Source organism: Hydractinia symbiolongicarpus, chromosome 2, assembly GCF_029227915.1.
Source record: "Hydractinia symbiolongicarpus strain clone_291-10 chromosome 2, HSymV2.1, whole genome shotgun sequence".
Classification (NCBI taxonomy): Eukaryota; Metazoa; Cnidaria; class Hydrozoa; order Anthoathecata; family Hydractiniidae; genus Hydractinia; species Hydractinia symbiolongicarpus.
In genome coordinates, this window is record NC_079876.1 from 30,740,706 (window position 1) to 30,768,255 (window position 27,550).

General features: G+C 32.7%; 4 protein-coding genes across 5 annotated transcripts in view; 2 read left to right on the top strand and 2 right to left on the bottom strand.

Moving 5' to 3' along the window:
- Positions 1-229: 229 nt before the first annotated feature.
- LOC130630640 (transmembrane protein 272-like) lies at positions 230-6,670 on the bottom strand. Its single transcript, XM_057444210.1, has 5 exons — positions 6,139-6,670; positions 5,406-5,435; positions 1,341-1,365; positions 1,109-1,168; positions 230-955 (listed from the first exon to the last, which is right to left on the bottom strand). Exons 2-5 carry the CDS (start codon positions 5,415-5,417, stop codon positions 447-449), a joined length of 606 nt encoding a protein of 201 aa, XP_057300193.1. The 5' UTR covers positions 5,418-5,435; positions 6,139-6,670; the 3' UTR covers positions 230-446.
- Positions 6,671-12,607: 5,937 nt separating this feature from the next.
- On the top strand, positions 12,608-15,605 carry LOC130630625 (uncharacterized protein PF3D7_0210200-like). Its single transcript, XM_057444193.1, has 3 exons — positions 12,608-13,342; positions 13,886-13,932; positions 14,618-15,605. Exons 1-3 carry the CDS (start codon positions 12,615-12,617, stop codon positions 15,088-15,090), a joined length of 1,248 nt encoding a protein of 415 aa, XP_057300176.1. The 5' UTR covers positions 12,608-12,614; the 3' UTR covers positions 15,091-15,605.
- A 2,261-nt stretch (positions 15,606-17,866) lies between these two features.
- The window catches only part of LOC130630617 (guanine nucleotide exchange factor subunit RIC1-like), a 68,836-nt gene continuing 59,152 nt past the window's right edge, over positions 17,867-27,550 (top strand). The window contains exon 1 of the mRNA XM_057444180.1: positions 17,867-17,876. The gene's annotated coding sequence lies outside the window, so the exon portion shown is untranslated. The remainder of the gene's footprint in view (positions 17,877-27,550) is intronic.
- LOC130630620 (uncharacterized) lies at positions 20,624-27,301 on the bottom strand. 2 transcript variants are annotated; one of them, XM_057444182.1, is made up of 2 exons: positions 26,880-27,301; positions 20,624-26,553 (listed from the first exon to the last, which is right to left on the bottom strand). In XM_057444182.1, exon 2 carries the CDS (start codon positions 24,936-24,938, stop codon positions 21,000-21,002), a length of 3,939 nt encoding a protein of 1,312 aa, XP_057300165.1. In that variant the 5' UTR covers positions 24,939-26,553; positions 26,880-27,301; the 3' UTR covers positions 20,624-20,999. The 2 variants fall into 2 exon arrangements, with proteins under 2 accessions (XP_057300165.1, XP_057300166.1); XM_057444183.1 differs by having other exon boundaries at positions 20,624-26,782.

Consider the following 27,550-nt stretch of genomic DNA (forward strand, 5'->3'; position numbering starts at 1 on the left):
TCATTAGACTTTGGACAGTTTCTACTTCGCTCACCGCTTCAGTGAAAATGCCATTTAACCCCTTGCACTGATCCAATGTCCTGTTTAAAAATTATACAACTTTTTTCTCTGCATATTCGCCTCTAGGCTACTTTCTCGTTACGACTTTTTTCAAGCTTAATACGTGTGTGTTTGACCTTAGCTAAGATAAGAATTCATTTCATCGTAGATCGGAGTTGGAATAATTCTCCAGAAAAAAGTGTAGCTTGTCACAATTATAAATCTTTTGTTAAGTCTGTTTTATCTCCAACTTATGGCCCACCCTGAAAGCGTGGTAGGCTTTTTAGTCAACCACGTTTTATTTTTCAGATCACCGTCAATGCTATCGACAATGCTATTACAAAAGATTTTATTAACCTGAACAGTGTAAATTTTTGCATTTTTTGTGTTACATTTTAAATACAAAACTACAAAGATGGCTGATACATATTGAGTATAACATTGTTAACTGTTTGCTTCCCCTGTACGCGATCTGATTGTCGCAGCACGTGCATTGCGCGCATAATTTCTTGTTCACGTTTTTGATTTGAATATTGTTTCGAACAGCAGTGGAAACAATAACCAAACACCGTGAAGATGTACCCCATAATGATGAGCCAAAAGGCGAATTTATACGTTGTTTCGTCGCAATACCTCACTCCCGGTACGTTGGATGGTGCGTAGGATGGCTCGTAATATTGAAACACCCATACATTGCCGCAAATAAACCAAGCGAAGTGGAATAAACCCAATAATCCTAGGAAGAGTGGTTTTATGCCGGATAGCCAAATATGAAAAACATTTTCCTCTGGTAGGGCTACGATACATGCGTTACAGGCGATTGAAGTAAAGATCAATATGAGAGATGTAATGCCGTTTACAATCAAATAAGTTGGAATAAGATCTTGTGAAGGACAATTGTCGATATTCTTAGCGCCTATAAAACAAAATTTTGGTTACCAAGTAAGGCAAAAAGTAGAATTTATTCTGGGAAACTTGTCGCGAAGTAGTTTTGGGGAGAACTCCTTCCTACAAAATATGGAAATAATTCCGAAAAATCTTTGTACATAGACAGGTGAATAAATCATACCTATAATTATCATGGCAATTGCTAAACCAATGGCCATAATGATTATAAACACAGCACAAACTGAAAAGTAAAAGGTTAAATTTAAACACTGCGAAATCAAACAACCGACCGTCATGTGCGGGTAGTTGGATGGAGTTCAACTTTAAGGAGGAATGGAAGTTCTTAGAAACATTGACATACAAAAATTTCCTAAAAAACATTCACATATGGTAAAGAAACAAATCGAAAATACCTTGTTTGCTCTGTTTTCCTTCATCCTAAAAAGTTGAAAAAATCTCGACACAATTTTTAGTTCCTTGCAAACACTGCTTAAGGTGGTCGTATACCTGAAATGCTAAAATATGATTTTCTGCCCTGTGTGCCAATATTTTTTGGACTAAGGGTACCATTACTTGTATAAAACACAATGGGAAAGTAAAAAATACAAAATTTAATTTGGATGTTTTTTTTTTGGTCCATCGGGACTGAAAAAGTACTATATGCGCTGCAGTCAATAACTTAAGAATAATAAAAGATATTTGCTTCAAATTTTTGATAGCCATTTACATTATGAAAACACATGTGCTGAGTAAAATTCAAATTAAAAGTACTAATTGGTGTCTATTTATGCACATTTAAGTTTTAGCGTTCAAAATTTGCCCAAATTTAAAAAAACTAGTTGTTAGCCCGTGGAAAAATCCACGGGTTCGCTCGTCCTTTTTATACTTGCGCAGCTAAGCTACCATTTTGCGTGACAGACAAATATGTTTCCCTTACCCTCAATTCTAGGTTTCAAGAGCAGAGCTACACCAAGATGTTATAATATTATATTATATGATGTTATAGAGTATTATGAATGTAATATTTCTAATGAGTATAAATGTAACTCATAAAAAATAGTTTCTACATGACGTTATTTTACTTTTATTGAACGCTGTCACATAAAACATTATTGAAAACTAAAAGAGAAATATTTTTCAGGGTTTTACCGGTTTTTTGGCTAATTTTTATGATATTCAGGGTTTTCAGGGCCACCTAAATAAATTCAGGACCTTTCAGGATTTTTAGGGTTTTTAGGGTTTTTAAGGTTTTTCAGGGTCTGCTAGACACCCTGTTTATTTATGATGACTAGATATTATTGTCAATGAAAACTCTATTCAAATGCTAAATTTTATCATTTTGTCACCCATTTCTATGGCACAACATCGAACATAAACATCGTCAGGGCAACGCTTCCAAATGACACCATTTATTGACTCATTGTTGTTTCGAGTCTGACCGTGCAAATATTTTCTCGGTAGCTTGTTGCCACTAAGTTAAAGAAACACTGGTTTAATGGCTTCACGAATTGCTACTGGTAAGCCTGGTGTTTCCTTATACGTTCTTGTGCCGTTCAATCGGTCAGCTTGATAGTGACTATCGGCTATCACCAGAGTACGTGGACACATTCGATATTTGAAGTCCAAATCAGATGCACGAGAACAATGGTACAATATTGCACTGATTGCCTTCTTCAGTTGATACACATTAGTACCAGCTAAAAGCTTCCCACTTTATTTATTGCGAAGCAAAACTGTGGTACTTTACTGTGGTAATTGCTACTCGAAGTATACTAAGAGAATTATTGAGATTCTCAAACTTTCGATAGAAAAAAAATCCTATAAAATAAGCGTAAAAAATATGACTGATGTTTTTTCAAGGTAGGTATTATTTTCGTCTACTAGAACAAATAATTTTGGACCGAGCAGCTCTAATAAAAGTTTGCTAAAAATGCCAATAAGTTGGCTTTGTACCCCCTACCCCCGTCTTTCATTCTTTAAGGTATTTGCTCATTTGTGGTTAAAAACTTTTGTACTGATGCTACTAGCGTCTTTTAACTGATATATGTTCTTAATCTGAACTATTTTATCAAACAATGGTGGCGACTGTTAATGTAATTATTGTTTTTGTGAGATTAAGTTTGGACATATGTAAAAGTATTTATAAAAGATAAAAAATATTTTGGACTTCATCATTTTCCTTACACATCTAACCCTATGTTTTTGCATTGTGTTTCATGAGCTTACCATAATGTGGTATAGCTAATGATACGTAAAAACTACTCTTGAATGACCCTTTGAGAATGTAAATCGACATAATAGACCTTAATCAAATTTCGTGTTTTCCGCAGCTTTTGTGTTCAGTATGGTAGATTAGTATGCTTGTAAGTTTTTTAATCTCAGGAAATCTTTTGTGGTGCACTATCAACCTCGTCCCCAGGGCATCTTGTATCTTTTCTGACCCCGGGACGGATGTTCGTATCGCCGTCCCGGGGTCAGAAAAGATACAAGATGCCCTGGGGACGAGGTTGGTGCACTATTATTAATGTCAAATGCAGAATTTCTTGAGTTTTTTTCTATTGTGGCACGGGTTATTTTTAAAATTTCGAAATTTTGGAACAAAATAAAAAAATACCTTTGGGAAGAGTTCATTTCTTATTTTTTGCAATAATAAACATACTAGACTTATTAATAAATTTATAAGAAGAATGACACTTGTGTCATACTACTCAGTAAATAAACTAATGGACAAATTTTCCTCCTCTAAAAGAAATTTGGAAAACGAAATAAAGTTTCGTCAGGGATTGTAAACCTTAAAATACCTTTCAGCGAAAACCAGTCGATTTATTAATTTTTTTTTATTAAGTTACACTTAAAAGTTCTTGTAATATCAGCCTGCTGTTTCTATGATCGTGTTTCTTATTGTAAAAACATGTGTTCTTGTTTACAATATGTCAGTCAAATTGATTTTTATTAGAATGAAACTAGGCCTTGTGTGTGCACTCCTATGTATAAAAACGATTGTTGTAACTTGTAAAATTTCTGTGTAATTATGCCTGTAACGTGGATGATGCTTTGAAACAGTATTTTTCCTTTTCTAATAGTTTTTTTTGTTTTTTTAGGTCATCTAACTACACCTCAGAAAGCTGAAAGTTTAATGTATAGACAAGAATGTAATCTAACTACGTGCGAGACGTGATTAAACAAACAAATTAAACCCTATATGATTTTGTCATTATTATTTTGTAAATTTATAGATTTAAAAGATTGGATTCAAAATCACGTTTTTATTTACAAAAAATGGAAGTTAATTTCAAATGTTTTGTATTGTTAGAATGCTTTCAGAAATGTTCAAAACCCACGCAATTAAAATTTACAGAAAATAGATTTTGTTTAATTACTTTTTGCACCCGATTTCTTCTGATTTGTTCTTGCGTTGTTTTAATGCCTACACAACTTCCGAATTAAGTCCTGCTTGTTCTCACTTAAGAAACTTTACAGTAGTTTAAAAAGAAGTGCTAGAAAATTCATATTCTGGTTTGTTCTTATTTTCTAACAAAATTCAGACTCAGGTTGTTAGTTGCAAAAACAGTGTTGTTCCTATTCATCGGAAAATATTTGTGTCATGTCCTTATACAGTTGTTCTTACAAAAAAAGCGCGTAGTCCTGTCACATTTCCTAGAAATTCTTAAAAATATATACCAGAGCAGGTGATTTAAATTGCTCAATTAGTTCTTGCAATTTTCCCGAATGTGGTGGCTCCTCGAAATTAAAGTCTAGTGTAGCAAAATTGTATTTCGCAAAATAAAAAGTACGCTAGAGAGTCAGTACGCCGCTTTCGCAAAACTGAGTGTCAAATGATCCTATGTTTTGTCCCATCCTGACAGGGAGGGGGAGAGTGCTAACGGCTTTAAGGCCCATATCCCCGCGAACAATGCCGCCTCTGGTTCTTGATGAACAAATTTTGCTTGCAACTTGCGAGAATGCTACGCAACCTTTTCTTAATTTTTAATTGCAACAAGAAGATACTGTTTAAATAAGTATACTAGGAACAAGGCAAGCCAAATCTCTCTACAACAACACACTCTTCAAACACGCTTTCATTCTATTATTAGCTATACCTTGAAACACCTGCTGAAAACCCAAGGCCCATAGATTAAAATGAAACCCCGGGTTTGGCAAAAAAACTAAATTTTAGGGCAAATAACAAGAGGAACGTTGCTAAGGCCGTATCCAAGGAAAATTTCTGATTTTTGAAAACTACTACTTATTTTTGATAACGAAATAAAAAAAAGAACAATGTTTTCTACGCAGATGTATAAAAACGATAAAATTAAAAAAATTATTTTTTTGTGATTTTCAGGTATAGGACCGACCACCTTAAAGAAAACAAGCTTACGTAAGAAATAAAAAAACTTGAAACTTTAGATGACTTATGTATGAAGGCTTTCAATGATTAAAGGTAAACAGGTTTGTTGAAACAATACTAAGGAACTTACGTTAAGCGCCATGTGTCTTGTAGTTAATAGCTAAAAGCAATCGAAAACATCTCTGATTTAAAACAAAATATAATTAAAAAAATTGAGTGTCTCTGTAATTATAACTTCTAGTCAATTCGGCTTAATAGACACAGTCTCACTTCTTCCTTTAGCGCCCTGCATAGTTTTAACGCCCTGCTTAAAAATTGTACAACGTTTTAAACTCATTATATATTCGTCTTTGGGTTACTTTTTCGTTATGACTTTTTCTCAACTTTGATTTATGTAGTGTATTACCTAGTTAAGACAGAAATTTATATATGTTAGATCAGGGGTGAAATAAGGTGGAGCAAATCACAATCATGAATCCTCTGTTAAGTTCGTTCTATTTTTAATTTAAGTCAACAACGTTATATTGGATAGAACTATTTTTCAGATGACCGTCACTATGTGATTTGACACCAGGTAGTCTCTCGGCAACGCTATGAAGAAAGTTTTTATCGAGAGGCCCCTGGTTCAAACCCGGGTGTCCCCTACTAGTTGGCTTTTTGTCCTCTTCGGGACCTGACCTTGTGCTATACTCTAAAAGCAAATCTATAAATAGGACTGACATATATTTATTACATCAAAGTTTTTCGAATGTTTTCATAGTATTGTGACGCTACAAAAACATTTGATTGTTGCAGCGCCCAGCGGTTTTTGTTTGAATCAGAAGAAAATATATATCTTCAAGTAATCCAAAAAATTCACTTACTTGTAAATTGGAATGCAGGAAGACAAAACTTCTAACAGCAACTCCAAACAAACGAAGCAGATATTATAAAAGACAAAAAATAATCTTCATCAAAATATAATTTTTAGCATCACCTTTTTTTTGCCTACTGAGCAAGCTACTATTATAAAGAAATAAGGAGCAGTGATAAAATTGATAGTTTGAAATAAAACACATTTAAATACCCTTTCTTTATTTATAATGGAATCAATTAACTAATTAATACAAACGTACTCTAGTCAATAAATAACAAACTTTAGTTTTTTATTTATTGCCTTAAACCCCCAAAAATTTGCTAATTAACTATAGTCTGTTTTTTGAATCTTAACCCAAAGCAGTTATTCAACCCGTACTTGTTTAATTTTTATATAACTTGTGTCTAAAAAAAATTGGATATTGAGAATGAACTTGAAATAATTTTTTTTTAGAACTGCGGTTATATCCTATATTTGAAATATAAAAAACACAAGAATAAGTTGTAAAAGGAATCTAAAGGACATTCTTCTCTATTATACCACAAACTGCAATTTTTTACAAATTGCTTGCATTAATTTTGAAAAGATTTTGACATGATATTTAAAAGGCATTTAATCTAATAATTTTAAGATTAAGTGTCTTTATAACACTTTGTAATGCATAAGATTATGTTAAAAATGCAGAAAATCTGAATATTACCTTTCCGTTTGAATTTTCCCATGCAAATAACAGGTAATTGGTTACCATATTGAAAAAATACGCCAATGTTATTGGCTTAAAGTTACGTCATCATTGTTTTTTTAATAAGCAAGTGAAAATTCGAAATTAGGCTGGGATATGCTTACACAAAAAACACACAATTAAGATAAGTATGTGCTTGCGTTATGCTTATTAGAAAAAACTTGAACGATGCGTAATCAGCTATGTGGACAAAATAAAATGTTACCATTTTTAACTATAAAAAACAGCAACAAATGGTACAATTACACAAGGCAAGTAATAAGCTCATCGTGTAAGGCATTAGAGAAGTCTGTGGAATTAAAATACCAAAAATTCTCCAAGGCTGGGCAATATGCTTAGCACATGCCTAAGAAAGTCTCCTATCTGAGCTTGAATACGCTTATTAGCGTATTCAAGCTCAGTGTGCTTACAAAAAAACCATGTATTAAAACAAGCTTATTGTTGGGAAATAAGAAGCCCGATGGGTTGAAGATTTCCGCCATCAGCAGAGATAATAAGTATGGCATTAAAATATGTCATATAGTGTGAGAATATTCTCAAAAAACAAAAACGCGATGCATATTATTTGCAACTAAAGTATAACAAGTTTAAAAACAAAGAAAAAAACAAAATACGCCCAGCGTAAATATCTTTTGTTCTAAGGACGAAACAAAGTATATAAGAACATAAGTCTCAAAAATTAAGAACATGTTAAGATTATTCTAAGGCTTTAAGAAGCTTGACTACAAATTTTTTTAATAAAGATATTAAAAAATATAAAAATTCCAAGTGCTACAATCTGTAGAAATTATCACCAAATTACGGTAACACCGTAAATTACAGAATAATCACCCCCTGCTGAATAAGCACTACTACTTAATTAACTGCCCTGCCAATTAAGCGCCCCCTGTAATGGGCGAAATTAAATAAGCTTCCTCTCCACGTGCTTATTCGTCATTTACGGTAAATTAAGAACATCTCAAGAATATTTATAGGCTGCATTTCAAACGTTAAAAACATTGAAAGGGCTTTCTTCCATATTCATGTTCTTATAAAAAAAGAATGTCTATATATAAATAAAAAAATAAAATATTTTACATATAGTATTCTCTAAAAAAATAAAAGCTTTAACTTGTTGTCTTTGAAATTAATCTAGAAAATTTTGGACATTTTATAATATATACAAATTCTTTTATGTAACATTGAACTTCAGAATGTTTCAGAATTTAAGCGTTATTCTTACTCTCTCGCTCAATTTGAAAATGCCGACGGTGGATGTTTTGATAAAGGGTGATCTGAAAAAGAAAAAACATTCAAAAAATGAGGAAAAATAATACAATTGGATACTTTTCCATACACAACATATTTATCACTCATTTTTATCCCTCCATCTAATTTTAAAACCATCAGGAAGATAACGTATATACATGACAGATATATTACATGATTTTATTCACAGTGTTCACAACATATTCCACATGTAAGAAAGACTAACACAAAAATTATTACTACTTGTGAAAATATTTGATTTTTTTAGTTATACTTCTTTAAAAATTTGTGCAACATCGGTAAACCACAATTTCAGTGAAATATCACCAAAAAGACAAAAACATTCTCTCTTGCAAGTTTAAAACTGCTTTCATTTTAATAGGGTCAGGTTTTTTATAGTAACTTCTAAATTTCAGCAGATTTTCCGCTTTTTCACCCTCAAGTGTTCTTTAATTGTATTATATAGCAATTGTAGACTCATAATTTTGATCTTATAGTCTATGAAGGTATTTAAACATCAGCCCTTCTAATTCAATTTATTTCTTGTTGGCAAAAAATTCCTAACATGAACTACCATTTGTCTGCTCTAAGTTAGCAAACTCCGTTTCATGTGGGCAATTTATAATTCGATTGTGATTTTATGCTCCCAAACACAAATTGCAGTTACATTTAGAGAGAAATTTATAAGAAAATGAGAATAAAACTTATATATGTAAATTAAGTCACACCCAAATGCAATAAAACCTATGGTGAATACATGCCAACTTAAATCGGTAATTTTTGTTAACACCTGGGTATTCGCCTCGGCCAATTGCAGTGTCGACGATGTCGTGAATTAGAAAGGTTAAACGTATATCTGGACTGGATTTTCAGCTTACAAAAAAACATACATGTCCTGGTTATAATATAGATGTAAAAAACGATTAAAACATAGTATATAAGTGAGCAATACACAAATCTTTGATATAAAGTTCGAAATCAGCTAAAAAGCAACAGCTAGCTATAATCAAAACACAATATTCTTACCTTATATCAAGTATACTATAATATAAACTACTCTGGAGTTCCTACCAGCAAGCCAACCCTAAAAGAAATTCCCCACAGGCACAGCCAAAGGACAAGATTTGTACAACCAGAATTCAAAATGCTTTTGGTCATAGTCCAAAGCTTTGACCAAGGAATGTAGAATACTGGAAAATCGTGAAGATCAGATTATTTACAATCTGTACTCTTATTAGTTGTAAACAAAACGAAGTTTTCCTGTTGGCTTCTCAGGTAATCACAATGACAGAGTCCGAGCAAATATTTTAGCCTAACGCCTAAATATCACAACCCCGTGCATCCAGCCTAGCTGCGCTGTCTCTCCCTCAAGGCGATTTTAAAGATTCCGCCTCGCGTAGCGGTCGGCGGAAATTAAAAACGAAGAAAAATAATTAATGCTGTTATTACTAAAATTTTTCGATGTATTTACAAATAAAATAAAAAATTATTTACTACAAGACACATGACGTTTCATAAGGTGCTCACAATCCATGTTGTTTTTGATCGCCCTTACGGGCAATGTAGCCTCTTCCGGGTTGCTTTTACACCTGGGGAAACAAATCCTAAATTCGCCGCTGTTGTTTACAAGCACATTTTTGGTCGCTGTTGTTTACAAGCACATTTTTGGTTAACTTCAACTTTAAGAATTTTGATGTTTTGACTTTAAGATCATATTTAACATCATTGAATTGGTGTGTGTATCAATTTTTATTTTTATTCTGGCATGTGAAAATGCGTTTTTAGTAGTATTAACAAAACTAATTAGAGAAAGGTGTATTATCTTCTTGCTATTTGAGTACACTTTAAAATACTCACAATGCTTTTCAGTGGTTCTTCCAGCTCAGGTTTTACTCAGCTTAAATTTGTCGTTTCAGCAGCCTCAATAAATGTAAGCAGTTCTTATTAAAGCCTCACAATATCCTTGCAACATACTTACAAAATATGGGCTAAACTTGTATGGAAAATTTAGAAAAATCTCTTTTTCTGACTGCATGGTATTAAACATGAATAACAGATTGTAGCTATACAAAATGTTTTTCTGTTCGTACGAACTGAAGTGGGACAACGAAGATTCATTCTTTTTGTGATGGTGTCACATCCCAACGTTTCTTATTGATTTGCTTATTCATTTGACACATTACATTTGTATTGTTTTCATGTTTCGTCTATGTTTGAATTGATTTTATCATGCTTTAATTTCACTACCAGAGCAGAAAGCGGTATAAGAAACAAGGAAGGTGCGTCTGATGACGCCTATCTTTCTTTGGGCATTGCCCTACCCACACCACATACGATACTCAGAATTCTCCAGTAGGGACACCCACATGAACAACAAATGTATTTGGAAAGGTTATTTGTATGCAGAATAAAGTAGGATAAATTTTTGGCTCCTCAAGGTTAGGTTGCAATTACACTTCTCTTAATTTTTAGGGACTACCCAGTCTCGATATTATTCTAAATGTTATGCTGAAAATACAGTGTACTGCATCACTTTAAGGGTTCAAAAGATATCAAGAAGACAGCATAATTTGGCCGTACTTCAGGCTGGCATAAAAACACCAAGCTTACCACAAATGTTTCTTAGCACATTTGACGAAAATTAGGTTAAAAAAAAAGTTGGATGACATCATCAAGTCCAAGATGACGTTATCTTATATTTCCGATTATAACGGTGAAAACGGTGAAACAGAAACTTTTGAAAAACGGTTGCAAACGCTATGTGTAAAATTACTTGATAGAAGCAGAAAAAAACTAAAATCACTTTTGAAATGTGGATATTGATATTTAAAGAAAAGAAATTTAGACTAAATTTTGTGCCCACCTGAAATAAAAATGATGAAAGTCACCAAATTTCAATCCCTAAAACGGTATGTTTCGAAGATATGATAAAAGAGTTGAAAGGGGTGGCTTTTTTAGCCCCCAGGGTGGCCCGAATTGTTACATTTCTCTGTGTAAGAGGTTTTTTAACTTTAATGGATATGGCATAGTTATATTGCTGCATAGGATATATCTGATACGGTTTATTATGTGTTTTCAACAACAAGAATAATAAATGAAGCACTATGGTGAACCCTATTTTAGATTGTTTAATTTTCTTAAGATTATCAGACAAACGTAGACAATTTGAAAAACAAGAAAGATTTATTAAAAAGCCTATCCCCTTTTTCAAAATTACAAAAAGCTAAATTTGTATCTAGAAGCTGTCTTAATTTCACGAAAAATGGAGAGATGAGTCTCTCCATTTTTGTTTAATTTCTTAATTCATCTATATTATAATACCCGTATACGTCTGTCTGTCTGTCACGCAAAATGGTACCTCAGGTAGCGAGAGGCAGGCAATGTGGTATAAAAGAAACAAACGAAGTCGTGGATTTTTTCACTGACTAGTGTCTAACTATTGTAAAAGTTTGACGAAAATAACAATTTGCTAAGACAAAATATATTAGTAAATAATTTATAAATGAAAAAATAGTTAATTTCTTAGAATGCTGGGTATAGAGTAATAATTAATATTTATGAGTTCAGATTAATATATTTTTACAGTCTATAAATTAAATGTGTATTAAATTGATGAAGAATTTGATAATCTTTGTCTATTTTTAAAAGTCTTTAAAATAAAGTTTGAAATCAAAACAGATATTCGTGCTTGAATTGTCAATATATTTTGTCATCTAAACAGATTTTTTATTTGTTTCATGGGAAATTATTTTTTCTGTCAGTTGCTTTAATTAAGTCAAGAAGTACAATTTTTTAAATTGTTTGAATATTGTTTTGCTTAAATAAAGGGTTATACATACAGCAATTTATATACAAATTTAATTTTGTTTTCAGATATAAACTTAGATGTTTTGATGTCTTGGTTCATTCACTAACCCACAGTAGTTTCAGTACATCTGTAGATTTATTCACAATGGATTCATCCCACCAAAAGCTGATAGCTGATAGCGAATATAAACTTCGATTGGTAACTTTCAATCACGAAGCGGAAAAGCATTTGCGATATTTATTTCACGACTCCAGAAATGGAAATTTTCCGTCAGATCCATCTGCTTTGTATATGGAATTGGAAATCTTTGTTAAAAACAAACAAGTTCATCTTGACAAAGACCAGCGAAAAATTATTCTACCAGCCAATAAAAGAACAGATTCAAGAAAATTTGATGTCACCCTATTATCAGACTTTTTAGTTGCTACCGGAAAATTAAGCAAAAGAAAGGAAAACAGCATCAGAGGATTAAAACATGCCAGAAATTTTATAATGCATAATCCCAACATAACATATGATGAGTTTCAAAAACAATGGAACAATATGGAAAAGCATCTTTCATGGCTTGGATACAAAATCAACTTTGTTAAAGATTTGAAATCTGGTAATCTGGATGACTTGGAACAATTTCAAGTTTCAATAAATAAAAGTAAAATAGAAATACAAGAGCTAAATATTAAAAAAAATGCAGACAATAGATGACATTACACTGAATATAGATAACATTGAAGTGAATATAGATGACATCAAAATGACTAAAGATGACATCAAAGAAAATGCAAAAGCCATTGAAGTGAATAAAGATGACATCAAAATGAGTAAAGATGACATCAAAGTGAATAAAGATGACATCAAAGTGAATAAAGATGACATCAAAGTGAATAAAGATGACATCAAAATGAATAAAGATGACATCAAAATGAATAAAGATGACATCATAGTGAATAAAGATGACATCAAAATAAATAAAGATGACATCATAGTGAATAAAGATGACATCAAAGTGAATAAAGATGACATCATAGTGAATAAAGATGACATCAAAGTGAATAAAGATGACATCAAAGTGAATAAAGATGACATCAAAGTGAATAAAGATGACATCAAAGTGAATAAAGATGACATCAAAATGAATAAAGATGACATCAAAGTGAATAAAGATGACATCAAAGTGAATAAAGATGACATCAAAGTGAATAAAGATGACATCAAAGTGAATAAAGATGACATCAAAGTGAATAAAGATGACATCAAAATGAATAAAAAGAACATTAAGGAAAACAGAGATGTAATACATGCTATGAAAAAAAGTTTGATACCCAGGCTAAATGCAATGGAGCAGCAAATATACAAGGATTTGGCTGGACAGAATAAAGGTCAAGGTGATAAAACAATGACAAAGAAAAAGCCAAGGTAACATGACATGGTATAAACCATGCCTTTCTTTTATGAAAAATCAACGGCTATGAAGGATTTTTGAACCCAATTACAGACCTTCTGAAAAACTTTACAACTTTTGATTCAACAAAGCCGAGCAATAATATCCTAAAAAACATAGCCTCAGAATTAAACGCGTGAATTTTGGTGACCTTTTTTCCAAAATCTTCAGATCAATTAATATTTCTTCTTGATATTTCCTATCTTTTTTTTTCAAAAACAAATTGTTACTTTTCCTTACACTAAAAACGTGCTGAAGATGACCCGAAATTACTGGGGTGAAACGTTAATGCTAATGTGAAACTTCAACGAAATAAATAAAAGAAAATCATGTATAAAGAAAGGAAATTTAATAAAAAAGCGCTGTAGTGAATTTCAAAGTTGTTAAGAGAATTCCATAAATGTTTAGGGAAAATATTTAAATAGAGCGAGCCTGCGTCATTGTTTGCTTGCTTATTATCTTTAATACCCAGCTTAAAGTTCTTCACAGTGTACATGTGTATTAACTTTTTTTATTAGTCCAAGAAACACTTCATCTCGAGCAACGAAACAAATTACATTTCTAAGTAAGAATATTGTTTTTATTCCTCTTTTGTCTATTTGATAGATGTCTTTCCTAATGCAGTGTGTATATAAAATAAAGGGATATATTTGCTTCGGAAAATTACCACGAAATTTTACAAGTAAGGATTATCGAAGTAAAAGTTTAGATCATAAATATTTTTATTCAGTTGCTGGCGAAAATTCGCAGAGCTTAGTTAAAATTACTGAAATAATTTTATTAAATCATCGATAAAAATGAAGTCGATCTATATTTTGAGGTTGAAACTGTTCGTTATGACAAAAAGATGACGTCTGCAAATCATTTTTCCGGCTTGTCTGTTATATTTCTGTGTGTAGAATATGTTGGAAAGTTAGCAAAGATCGTCTTCTGCAAATCTAATCCTTTTAATGGAAGATGTATTTATTAAAAACATTTACTTTTAACATTTTTTCACGAAAAAAGGCATGTAAAGTTGGAGGATAATCCCAAAACGCTGAATCCCTAAAACTGCTGACATCAGCATAACTATGAAAGTTTTAATTATGATTGAATTTTTATTACTTTTCTGTTTAATATTTATATTTTTTACAATTGGTCATTGGGTGGACCAGCTTCCGTTTTCAACATTTTAGGTTTGCTAAAAAAATTTTTTCTTCTTTTTTCTTGTACGAGTTTTTAAATTCTTTATTACTTTACTTATTATTTAGATATTAAAAATCTCATCGCACATAACAACATCGATAAAGTGAGGGAACTTCTACAATTTCACTCAGAAATCGTTCATATTCGGGATGTTGATTATCAACGCACACTATTGATGTTGGCAGCATTGTACACCGACAGCACAACAATGATTGAACTTTTGATCTCTCATGGAAGTAATGTTTGGGCGGAAGATTTTTACAAGTCGAACGTTTATCATTACGCAGCAGCGTTTGGTCGTCAGAAGATATTACAAGTGTTGTGTGACCACGACGTAACAAACATCAATAATTTAACGCTTACCAATGACACACCTTTTTATTTGGCTGCATGGTATTGTCAAATCGAATGTGTTGATGTTTTGTTGCGACAACATGGTATTGACATCACCATAAAAAGTAAAACTGGAAAAACTGCATATGATGTTGCTGGAAAAAATATTAAGAAAAAGATTGTGAGAAAATTAAAAACAAGTTAAAGGTTTGCATGAATTCCAATAATTTGATGAATAAATAAAGATCAATATAAAAAGTCATGTTCTCATAAAGAACAAAAAATTATTAATATATAATTCTAATACATTCCTCTGAAATTCAACCTCTTTTGATTCCAACATCTTCCTAATTCGAAAACGAACGGGAAGATGGTTTAATAAGCGGGACTTTCTTTGTTTACATTAAACTTCAGTCGGCCAGGTCTGGATTTACGGGAATCCGCGCATTTACTGTTTCCGGCAATTAGACTGCTTTCACTCATCCAACAAATTTTATGACTTTTTTGTCTTGGTAATTTTGCAGTATTCTCTCCCCCTATTTCGAACACTGGTTAAATTGTCCTACTTTCGTCAGACGAAGTATTCAAAACACAACAGTACAGTATACTCTTCAATTAGCGGACACCATCAACCAAAGTGTCCGCTAATTGGAAGTGTCCGCCTTTTGGAAAGTTTTTAAGCCGCAAATTGAAAAATGAAGCCGATTTTTGTATCACAAAGGAAAAATAACAAATGATAATATAATATTAACATACCTAAACAAACTTTCAATCTTTACAGATCCTTAAAGTCTTCTAATTTTTTAACAAATGATGGATAATGATTAATTAATTGTTGTTTTCTGATATTTATCTTGACGATTTTTAGTCTCTCCTTACTAGAGGAAAGAGTTTCTCTTTCCTCTCTATTGAGATCGTTTAAGCCCGTCAAGCATTGTTAGCGTTGAGACAATAGAAAATTCTTATTTTTTAATCACAGAATTATCAGCATCTTCGTCATCGTCATCAGATGAAATCTCTTCTATATTTCCAGACTCTTTTCGAATATATTTATCTACACGTTTCTAGGGAGCTTACTTTCCAATTTACTTCATCTGAGCTATTCATTTTTGTCTATTTTGCTCGCTTTTATTTGGAGAAAAAAATATTTGTTCTTTGGTGCAAAAAATAATTAGAGAGTCCGCTAATTAAGTGTCCGCTTTTTGGAAAGTTTTTTCTGAGACTTTGACTAGAAAACGGCCGGTGTATGACCAAAGTGTCCGCTAATCAGAGGTGTCCGCCTTTTAGAGTATTCGTTAATTGGAGAAAATACTATATATGGAACTGTATTTAGCTATATTAAGTACGCTTGCTCAGTTACAACCACAAAATGGTCTACCTGCCCAAATATGAATCGTTAAGTTCCTATATTAAACAAAAGAAGAATTACACTTTACGTTTAATGATGAAATTCTATAATCCAGATTTTTAGAGCATCTTCACATTTTGGAACTTTTAAAGACTTACAATACACGGTCTGTTTAAAGTGATCCAAGTTTTGTGTTTTGACATATGGTCCGTTTACATTTGTTATTGTTGTTGTTGAATTATAAAACTAATAATTTGAATTATATGTACACAAGCACTGATACTTAATAGTGAAAGCAAGTCTGTAAATTAAACATGTAATCTCCATAAAAAAATAATTTGACAATGTCTGAATTTTTCTGTTTCCATAGCTTGTAAAAATTAATGCTTTTCATAATTCCAATAATGCTTATAAGTAGGGCCGTGCCTTGCTGTCACAGAACTAACAGTGGTTTATAATGTATGTAAATTCTGTTGGCTTTTGAAGTGTAATGGCAAGAAGCTAGTCCCTTTTATTTTATTCGTACTCATTTTTAGGCGTATAAATGTTGGCACAGCAGTGATAGAAACGTATTTGCCCGAATTAATTTTCGGCCAAATTCGAATTCCTCCACAAATAATATTAAAAGAATATTGAAATTTTAGGTACTGTAAAAAATATAAAATTATATTTTAGCACAGAAAATTTTGTGCGCAATCTCTGAACTAATTTCGCGCAATGACAAACTCTTTTGAGTGACTGCTCAAAAATCTGAAAAAACTTTCAGATTTTCAATTAGCAAAAAATGAAATCCTACTTAAGAATGACTTCGCTTTAACCGTTTCGTGCGTGAGAAATTAATCGCAAAAGTCGATTCCAAGAAATGTCAATTCTCAATCCAAATCTTTCTCACCCTAGAAATGGCGACAAGCAGCATGATATGATAAGTTTGATCTGCAAGTGGGTGTGTTGAGGTTTGGAAAACTCTTCTTGACCTTTATATTAATTAATTTTACGATTGTGGCTCCAAACATACATTGAGAATCTGACAGTTTATGTGATGTTTTTTGGTTGTAGCTATTTAGCTAAAAGTGAAATAGTCACACTGCAACAGAATTTAAAGATGTTTAGGTTGCTACACCTCCGACAGTATTATAAAATTAAATAATAGTCTAAAGTTTTTTGATACAATGACAGCGGGCGCACAGTAGTTATAAAAAGTTAAATTTTGTTTACAATTAAATATAAAACTCTTACAATAACTTAAGGCTCGTTTTCATTTTACTGACGTACTGTAGTCCCCCCAGTTGGTTCCCGTACCTCCCAGATCTTTAGATACGGCTTTTTAAGAACCTATTTTATAAGAATGCGAGGTAGAGGATTATCAAAAATTGCGAACATGTAAATTTTCAAAAGAAACACAATGATTCCTAATTAAGTCTGACATTTTGGGTAATTCCAACTGCAAAATATTATAAAGATTAAAGTATAAGTAAAGATTGATAAAGATTGATTAAAGGACAGGTCTCTTACTAAAAAGCATTTTAAAGGTACGAAATTGCGGTCTGTCTCCATAACTTTTCGAAAAATCGTCCTTAAATTTAAGAAATATTCACGCTGAACTCAGAGAGTAACGGTATATTAACGTAAACACCCTGAGTTTACTCACAGATTAATAAAAACAAAATAATGCGTGTCTGGAGTTACCGGTGTTTTTTTTTTCTTAGCATATGTTTAAGTTTTTCAAAAGAAACTATCAACATCATCTACTTCCCCGAATCTTATAAATATTAATCATCACCATCCACAAATTTGGTCATATTTTCCCCAATGTGTTGGAAGAACATAAATAAAAAAATTTTACTGAAGAAGTGATAAAATCCTCTCTAGTAAAAAATAAGAAATCGAGATTCTAAATGCTGAGGTTGAGATTTGTGTTCAAACTGATAAATTTTTTCACCCTCGAAATCTAACTATTTTTTTTGATGTTTTAATATTTTAACATATTTAAAGACTATTTTTTTTGATGTTCTTGGGAACTATAAAAATGTCAAGGTAGCCTGTTCAGGTCTCAATGGTACTGTTGTCAATGAGGGTCCTCAACTTGGCTGGGGATTAAATGCAAGACCATTCGCGCTGATAGCGAACACTCTACCACAAAGTCATCATCCCGTATCATTTAAATTTATAATTGTCGTACTCTTCAAATTCTTAGTAAGTTACGGTTACTTAGAACAAGGTTTCTATTGTCTTGCGTGAGTAAAAAGAAAGTGAGACAAAAGAGTGGCGTCAAATTATTTCGAGTCTCTTCTTTTATGGCTTGGTTAAACAATTTCCCGCTGGTCTGGTCGAAGATGATTCAATCTACCACTATACCTAACTTTTTCATATGAATATATATTTTCACCTGTCGGTAGATTTCCAAATTTATATTCATGAATAGTTCGTTGGTTCGGTTAATTCGTCATAAACAATTGTCGAGTAACAGTAGCGGAGATTTACTCGAATTCTGTCCACCTGTTTGAAGATGTGTTTCGTGCCGTAATAAAAATTTCTTGAAATACTTTAAAGCAATTTGACATTATGGAATCCGTATTATAAATGTTTAAAATACCTATTCACGCAAATGTTGCACTTTATCGATTAGATTCGGAAATTTGCAAAACATCTATTCTCTTGATATTTTTCTTCATAAAATTAAATAAAGATCATTTTTCCCTCTGTTAGAAGAACTGACCTAACTCGGTTGACTACTGATGTCACTTGTAGTATCAAAAGGCAGTTAAAGCTAGGACAGGTAGAGAGCAAGTTTGACTTTGACAGATTCTGTTTACCTGTTTTTTTAAATAGTCATAAAAGGAGACCAAAAGCTCGAAAAGTATAGCCACTAACATTAAGGAGAGTTGTAATGACTGAGAACGGAATCATTCAAATTTTTTAATTTTATTATTAATAGTAAAAAATCTGGTACTCCTTTTACTAAAAATAATATCACCATATTATGATAAGAAAATCACATAAACTTTAAAAAATAAGTCAAAGAATTTAAATTATGTTATGAGTTAAAATGCTAACATCACAACAACTGTTCTGAAGCTCGTCAACCGATTTAACGAAACGTGCATGTTAACCAGTTTCCATGACAACAGAACACAAGAGAAGCGTCATTAAAAAGCTGTTGTTGGAAGAAGAAATCAAAGAAAACAAAAATTATTAAATAAATTAATTTATCTTTGGAAAACAAAAATTCTATCTTTACAATTTAAAAAATTCCCGTAACAGACATTTAAAGATTTTTACAATAAGATAGGATAAGCTATAGCTAGTAGAAAGCAAGAAAGAATGATAAAATGTTCTTTTTGTTACTTTTTGAATTTGAAAATCCACGCGAAATTTTGCTAGACGCAAAAACGTTCTGACAAAATATTTGTAAAAAATATTTAAATCTAAATCATCGTTTAAATCGAAAAACTGTCAAAAATTTTAACGAAAAGAGTTCGACGTCGATGGCTGTGACATGAAATTCCGTGATATATTAGGCCATTTTGTTAACCGCACAATGTGCGTCCGCAAAATTTGAATTTTTTAATTTCATATTGAAATCCACATCCATAGTTATTTTAATATCAGTTTTAAATTAAACATTGATAAATTTTTTTTAAATTTCTTCGAAAATCAATTTCGCAAAAACGTCAACATTTCGCGTTTTTTTCGAAACCATTAAATTTTTTTCCCTTCTTATTTTCTTCAAAGCAGAAGTTTCCATATAATTTTAAATGATGTTGATTGTTGTTGATTGTTTACTTTTTGCCGACAAAGTTTCAACGACAAACAAAATGTGAGTTCAAATACCTCATCAATATGAAAGTAAGTAAAAAATGGCCAAAGTTCGGCTCAGTGACTAATATTATGAATGACCCAACATTTTTACTGGAATTCTTTTAATATACAAAATATTCAATTTACTTTTTGCCGACAAAGTTTTATTCTGTGTTGCTTCTTTACTAAATCAAAGACCAAAAAAGCCTCAAGAATGCAAGAAAATTGTTGTATAAAAAGAAGGATTGGGTAAATTTCTATGCCAATATTTTATATTATAGACGCACAGGTAAGTGACCTACCGTGACCAAGTGACCACGTGTCTATGTATTTTATTTTTTGTGTCCTTGTGATTACCCTGCGTTGAATTTCCCCTTCAATTATTACTGTAAAAAAATTTGCACCGTTCCAATAATCCATTTATTTGCTCATCCTTGTTGGTAAAGCATACAGGTACAGCACGCAAAGAACTGTCACGAAGGCATGCAAGGAACGAAGGTATACAAGGTGCTAAGGCACACAAAACACGAAGCACGCAGAGGCGTAAAGCAATGATGCACGTAGGCACTCCTGGTTGCTGATAAGGCATTGATTTAAATTAAAATCTGTTGTATACAAACAAACAAACACAAAGAACTACAAAAAGGACAAACAAACACAAACAAAATAAACAAACAAGTAAAAAAAACAAGCAAAAAAATACAAGCTTAAAGAAAACGCACAATGTTAAAGATAAAAGCATTCCATTCCCCCCCTTCTCTGTTCTCTACAACAATAAAAATATCTCTCTTGCATTAATTTCCGCGCCTAAACAAAACCGTAACACATTAGGGCGTCTCCAAAAAAAACTACAAAACTTGACGTGATCAATTTAAAATTTAAAGTATGTAGTGCTAACCGTTAACTCAACAAAATGTAACATTAACAACTGGAGGTAAAAACATAAAATGGTAACAAATTTTTGACCTCTATTCGTTTAATTCAAAATATATAACATAGCACGGTAAAATTTGATCTGTATTAAATATCACAACCTCCTTATAACCACCGCTTCCGTCTTTTAAAGGAAATCCACCATGAGAGTCGTACCCTTTAGCAAGTCCTCTCGAGTTCATGCTAGTATACTCACACTCAAATATTTTTCCAGGTAGTAATTTTGCTAAGATAAGGTTGTTTCGACCTCCGTAATTTTTTGTATATTCCGGCAATTCCGAAAAATACACACCAGCTCCAAATTTACCATATTTGCTTTTTATAAAATTATAATCCATAATTGCTGTCACATCTGTGTAGTTTTTCGTTCCATGAAAGCCAAATATATATTGTGACTTTCCACCTGCACCATATTTTTTTTTTAGTTTTTCTTTCATTTTTTGAAACCTCTTCTCCAGTTTAGGATTTACGTAGAAATCCACACTCACTATTTTTGCATTCCTCCATACTCCACCTTGTGTGCACAAACGATGGAATTGCGACTCCGCTTCTCTGAAGCGAATATCTAATGGGTCATCGGATGACATAAGGCGTTTTGGTTTTAGCTCCATCTTACCAGTTTCAAAGGTCGTCATTGGCACACGTAGTGCTCGAGAATTGACAGAGTAGCCAAGATATAACCCTTTCGATGTATCTAATTTTGATGATGAAGATTTGACATATTGTGGTGTCGATTTAGATGCAAAATTGAAATTTGATGATGCAGCTTTGGGTTTGACATCCTGTGGTGTCCATTTAGTTCCAAAATTTAAATGTGATGACGCAACTTTGGGTTTGACATCCTGTGGTGTCAATATAGGTTCGTAATTCAATTGTGATGACGCAACTTTGGGTTTGACATCCTGTGGTGTCAATATAGGTTCGTAATTCAATTGTGATGACGCAACTATGGGTTTGACATCCTGCGGTGTCAATATAGGTTTGTAATTCAATTGTGATGACGCAACTTTAAGTTTGACATCCTGTGGTGTCAATTTAGTTCCAAAATTCATTTGTGATGACGCAGCATTACATTTGACATCTTGTGGTGTCAACTTAGTTCCAAAATTCATTTCTGATGACGCAGCATTATATTTGACATCTTGTGGTGTCAATTTAGTTCCAAAATTCATTTGTGATGACGCAGCATTACATTTGACATCTTGTGGTGTCAATTTAGTTCCAAAATTCAATTGTGATGACGCAGCATTAGATTTGACATCTTGTGGTGTCAATTTAGTTCCAAAATTCAATTGTGATGACGCAGCATTAGATTTGACAGCTTGTGGTATCAATTTAGATCCAAAATTCAATTGTGATGACGCAGCATTACATTTGACATCCTGTGGTGTCAATTTACTTCCAAAATTCAATTGTGATGACGCAGCATTAGATTTGACATCCTGTGGTGTCAATTTACTTCCAAAATTCAATTGTGATGACGCAGCATTAGATTTGACATCTTGTGGTGTCAATTTAGCTCCAAAATTCAATTGTGATGACGCAGCATTACATTTGACATCCTGTGGTGTCAATTTACTTCCAAAATTCAATTGTGATGACGCAGCATTAGATTTGACAGCTTGTGGTATCAATTTAGATCCAAAATTCAATTGTGATGACGCAGCATTACATTTGACATCCTGTGGTGTCAATTTAGTTCCAAAATTCAATTGTGATGACGCAGCATTACATTTGACATCCTGTGGTGTCAATTTAGTTCCAAAATTCAATTGTGATGACGCAGCATTACATTTGACATCCTGTGGTGTCAATTTAGTTCCAAAATTCATTTGTGATGACGCAGCATTACATTTAACATCTTGTGGTGTCAATATAGGTTCGTTATTCAATTGCGATGACGCAACTTTGGCTTTGACATCCTGTGGTGTCAATATAGCTTCGCTATTCAATTGTGATGACGCAACTTTGGGTTTGACATCCTGTGGTGTCAATATAGGTTCGTAATTCAATTGTGATGACGCAACTTTGGGTTTGACATCCTGTGGTGTCCATTTAGTTCCAAAATTCAAATGTGATGACGCAACTTTGGGTTTGACATCCTGTGGTGTCAATATAGGTTCGTAATTCAATTGTGATGACGCAACTTTGGGTTTGACATCCTGTGGTGTCAATATAGGTTCGTAATTCAATTGTGATGACGCAACTTTAAGTTTGACATCCTGTGGTGTCAATTTAGTTCCAAAATTCATTTGTGATGACGCAGCATTACATTTGACATCTTGTGGTGTCAATTTAGTTCCAAAATTCATTTGTGATGACGCAGCATTACATTTGACATCTTGTGGTGTCAATATAGGTTCGTAATTCAATTGTGATGACGCAACTTTGGGTTTGACATCCTGTGGTGTCAATATAAGTTCGTTATTCAATTGTGATGACGCAACTTTGGATTTGACATCCTGTGGTGTCAATATAGGTTCGTAATTCAATTGTGATGACGCAACTTTAAGTTTGACATCCTGTGGTGTCAATATAGGTTCGTAATTCAATTGTGATGACGCAACTTTAAGTTTGACATCCTGTGGTGTCAATTTAGTTCCAAAATTCATTTGTGATGACGCAGCATTACATTTGACATCTTGTGGTGTCAATTTAGTTCCAAAATTCATTTGTGATGACGCAGCATTACATTTGACATCTTGTGGTGTCAATATAGGTTCGTAATTCAATTGTGATGACGCAACTTTGGGTTTGACATCCTGTGGTGTCAATATAAGTTCGCTATTCAATTGTGATGACGCAACTTTGGATTTGACATCCTGTGGTGTCAATATAGGTTCGTAATTCAATTGTGATGACGCAACTTTAAGTTTGACATCCTGTGGTGTCAATATAGGTTCGTAATTCAATTGTGATGACGCAACTTTAAGTTTGACATCCTGTGGTGTCAATTTAGTTCCAAAATTCATTTGTGATGACGCAGCATTACTTTTGACATCTTGTGGTGTCAATTTAGTTCCAAAATTCATTTGTGATGACGCAGCATTACATTTGACATCTTGTGGTGTCAATTTAGTTCCAAAAATCATTTCTGATGACGCAGCATTATATTTGACATCTTGTGGTGTCAATTTAGTTCCAAAATTAATTTGTGATGACGCAGCATTACATTTGACATCTTGTGGTGTCAATTTAGTTCCAAAATTCAATTGTGATGATGCAGCATTAGATTTGACATCCTGTGATGTCAATTTAGTTCCAAGATTCAATTTTGATGATACACCATTGGATTTGACATTGTTGTCTAGTTTAAAATTTAAGTTAAATAATGCAGTTTTAGGTTTAAGGCTTAAATTTTTACCTAAACGTTCGCGTCGTAGCTTGATTAGCAGGCGTCTTTTTGATCTGATAACTTGTTTTGTGTACAAATTTCTTACAGGGAAAGGATCTATAGTAAAGAGTGACGCTTTATCGCTTTCTTCGTTATCAGTATTGGTAACGCAACCTTTAAACGTATCACTTCCCTTAGGAACTCTGTCTTTATTAAAGACGGTACCATTAAAGCTGGAAAGGCAGCTACTATTAACTTCAACAGAGTCTTCAAATATAGCCAGCATATCACAGGACCGATGAAATGCTTGTTCAATACTTTGTTCTTTTTTGCGGTAGGTATTGAGAAATAAATTGAGTGAACATTTTAGTTCGTGGTATGCATTTTCTAACTGGGTGCTATTAATTCGAGCGCTATTTCTTTCCCCACTTGTACTGGTTCCATTGTTATTTAAAATTTTGCCAAGCATATAACTAGATCTTCTAAATACAATATCAACAACATCATAATGTTTATATGTTAAAGTATTTGTAGAAATTTGCAAATTGTTATTAACCAAATTATTTTGGGAAGTGTAGTCCAGTAAGGATAAAGCTCTGTTTAAGGTTGCTTCTAAGGATGGGTGAGACATACCATTCATCTTCAATGTTGAGAATTTCTGGTTAATAAGATATGTCCATTAACGTCTCTGTCGTAAGGATTTATGTCACTTAAAATTGATATCTTGGTTCATAATTCATGTCTATGTATTTGAAACTAAGAAAAATAAATTAAAGTTTTATAGACAATACAAAAACAAATTTAAAAATAGTTCAAACACATATAGATCATAACACATGTTCTTTTGATAAACAGTAACACACACATAGGAAATTTCATATGGCTTATAATTCTTAATGGATTCGAGAGTCCTCTTTTGTCTAACACAAAATTCAGTAGTCAAATTGACAGGAATTTGAGTAGAAAAACTTTTCTTTTTCTTTTTACCTCATTACTGGAAAAACAGAAAAGAAAACATAATTATTAAAAAGAAATATTAATAACAACAAATTGGTGTATAGTACTGCACTGAAAGAGCTCCAACTTCTGATAGCATTTCTGATTTTCTTTAAAATTTTAAAAACTTTCTGGTAAATCATCCAGCTATGAAAAGGTGTGCATAAATATTTTTATCCTGGCTATTTCTCTTTTGACACAGCAGAAAATGCTTTCCAGGAAAATTCCAAAAAAAAACCTAATGACAGAAAAATATATATGAACAAAAAAACCCTGCACACCCTTTCAACATAATTAAACAAAGTTCATTTGAAAAGAAAAGCAAATAAAAAATTATGCGGTAATAAAAAGTTGATGCTCGTAAAAGCAATATTTTTTCTTCTACATTCTTCACTGGAAATCTCTGCTGAAAAATCATTCTTATATATAGATCTTAATAAAATCCGTATTTTCAAGAAAGAGTAAAGAAAACGTATATACATAAAACACTGAGTAAATAATGCAGCGGTTTGGATAGCTAAAAAGGGTTACTGCAACCCAAAGTAGCATATACATAGATACATATACATATAAAAAAAAATTCTCAACTGAAAATCGACTTGTCGAAATTTGGAGTAACAATCAATCATTGCTGGTATTTATTGAAATGTGGTAGTGTGGTGTAATGATGTCTAATCCTTTAGATTACGATTCAATCCTTTTAAATAAACACACTTTCACCCTTTTAGCAAAATATTTTGATAACTTCCGCCTTCAGTATCAGGGGGTTATTCAACAGCAAAACTAGAGCTAAGTGGGATGCTTATTTTAACAACATTGACTTAAAATCTATATCATACCATTTTTACTGGGATCGTTGTTAAGAAACAAAGAGCAAATTTAGAATATATACAGAAACATTTAAAATTTCATAAAATATGCATTATTTCATTATATATAAAGCTTCGTATGTAAGAACCATCCACGATCCAAAACTTCACTGTTTGTGTGGAAGCGTTGATAAGCCAGACATGCACGGTCATTGTTGCGAAACCTCTTTTACATGGTAAATAGGGTGTATCCAGAATACAGAACGTGCGACCACACCGGAATTCCGTGAAACAAAACTGGTTCCTTTCTTAGTTCTCTCAGCCAGAAGGATAGAATGCGCGCTCCACCTGCCACTTTTCAATTTCCACTTGCAAGAAGAGCCTTTGAAGATAGATGGACTTTGTGAAGTGTTATTACAAACTAATGCTAAAACCCATGTAGCAGCAATTCTAAATGAAATTCGCGGCAACAAAATAAAATTTGTGCGTTCTCCTTGGGTCATCTTTTATAACAATCTTTGCGTTTTTTCCAATATCTTGAATCAAAAAATGGCAAAATTTATTCGTGTCGTCTTTATATCACTTGGACAACTTTGTGCATTTTCATTGGACAGCGGAAAAGAGTGTTTTGGTGAAGTTGAAGGGGTGAGTTTAACTCTGCGCTGCAAAGTCAGCCTTTCTAATGCGTAAGCAAACATAACGTGCAAAAATCCGACACTAAAATAGTCGGCGTCAACTCAAAAACAAAAACAAAAACGGTCGACAATAGTACTCACTCGATAACATCATAAAGAAATCCTTCCACGTGGTGATCCTGAGAGAGAACTTTTTCGTATTGATGCAGCTTGTCGTTGTTTAGCTAAAAATGATACTCCAGCACCACCAGATTCTCTCTCTTCGCCAGCTGCTTTTCTGTGCAGATGCATGCTCTAAACTTAAGGTGAGTGCGTCGTACATACAAACACAAAAACAGTACTTCGTGTAGATATGTACACAAAAGAAAAATCCTTATTTTTTAAAAGATAAATCAAATACATCCCTTTGTAAACATCCAAAACAAAATTCATAACAGGCTCATAATGGCTGCTTCTTGTTTCAAATCAAAAACCATCTATAGTCTTAGCCAAGTACTTGTACTATGTCATTTTTAAGACAACAACGGAGGTGCGCGAGCACTTCATCCTACAGGTTTGCATTTTACCACAGCAAAACCATGAGGACAACATTTACCAGCTCTTTAGTTTGTTTCATGCCCTCGTGATCCCGCTAAGAAAAAACATAAAACATATAACTTAGTGAAGCTACAACCGTTTCATGTTGTTAAGAAGAAACATATAACTTAGTGAAGCTACAACCGTTCCATGTTGTTGAGAAGAAACATAAAACTTAGTGAAGCTACAACCGTTCCATGTTGTTAAGAAGAAACATATAACTTAGTGAAGCTACA

Coding starts and splice junctions, on each gene's coding strand:
- LOC130630640 (XM_057444210.1), bottom strand. Junction 1,169..1,340: donor AGGAAAACAGAGCAAACAAG/GTATTTTCGATT, acceptor TTTACTTTTCAG/TTTGTGCTGTGTTTATAATC. Junction 956..1,108: donor AATTGCCATGATAATTATAG/GTATGATTTATT, acceptor TTTGTTTTATAG/GCGCTAAGAATATCGACAAT.
- LOC130630625 (XM_057444193.1), top strand. CDS start 12,615: ATGCAGACAATAGATGACATTACACTGAATATAGATAACATTGAAGTG. Junction 13,343..13,885: donor ATGACAAAGAAAAAGCCAAG/GTAACATGACAT, acceptor TTTTTTTATTAG/TCCAAGAAACACTTCATCTC. Junction 13,933..14,617: donor GAAACAAATTACATTTCTAA/GTAAGAATATTG, acceptor CTTATTATTTAG/ATATTAAAAATCTCATCGCA.
- LOC130630620 (XM_057444182.1), bottom strand. CDS start 24,938: ATGAATGGTATGTCTCACCCATCCTTAGAAGCAACCTTAAACAGAGCT.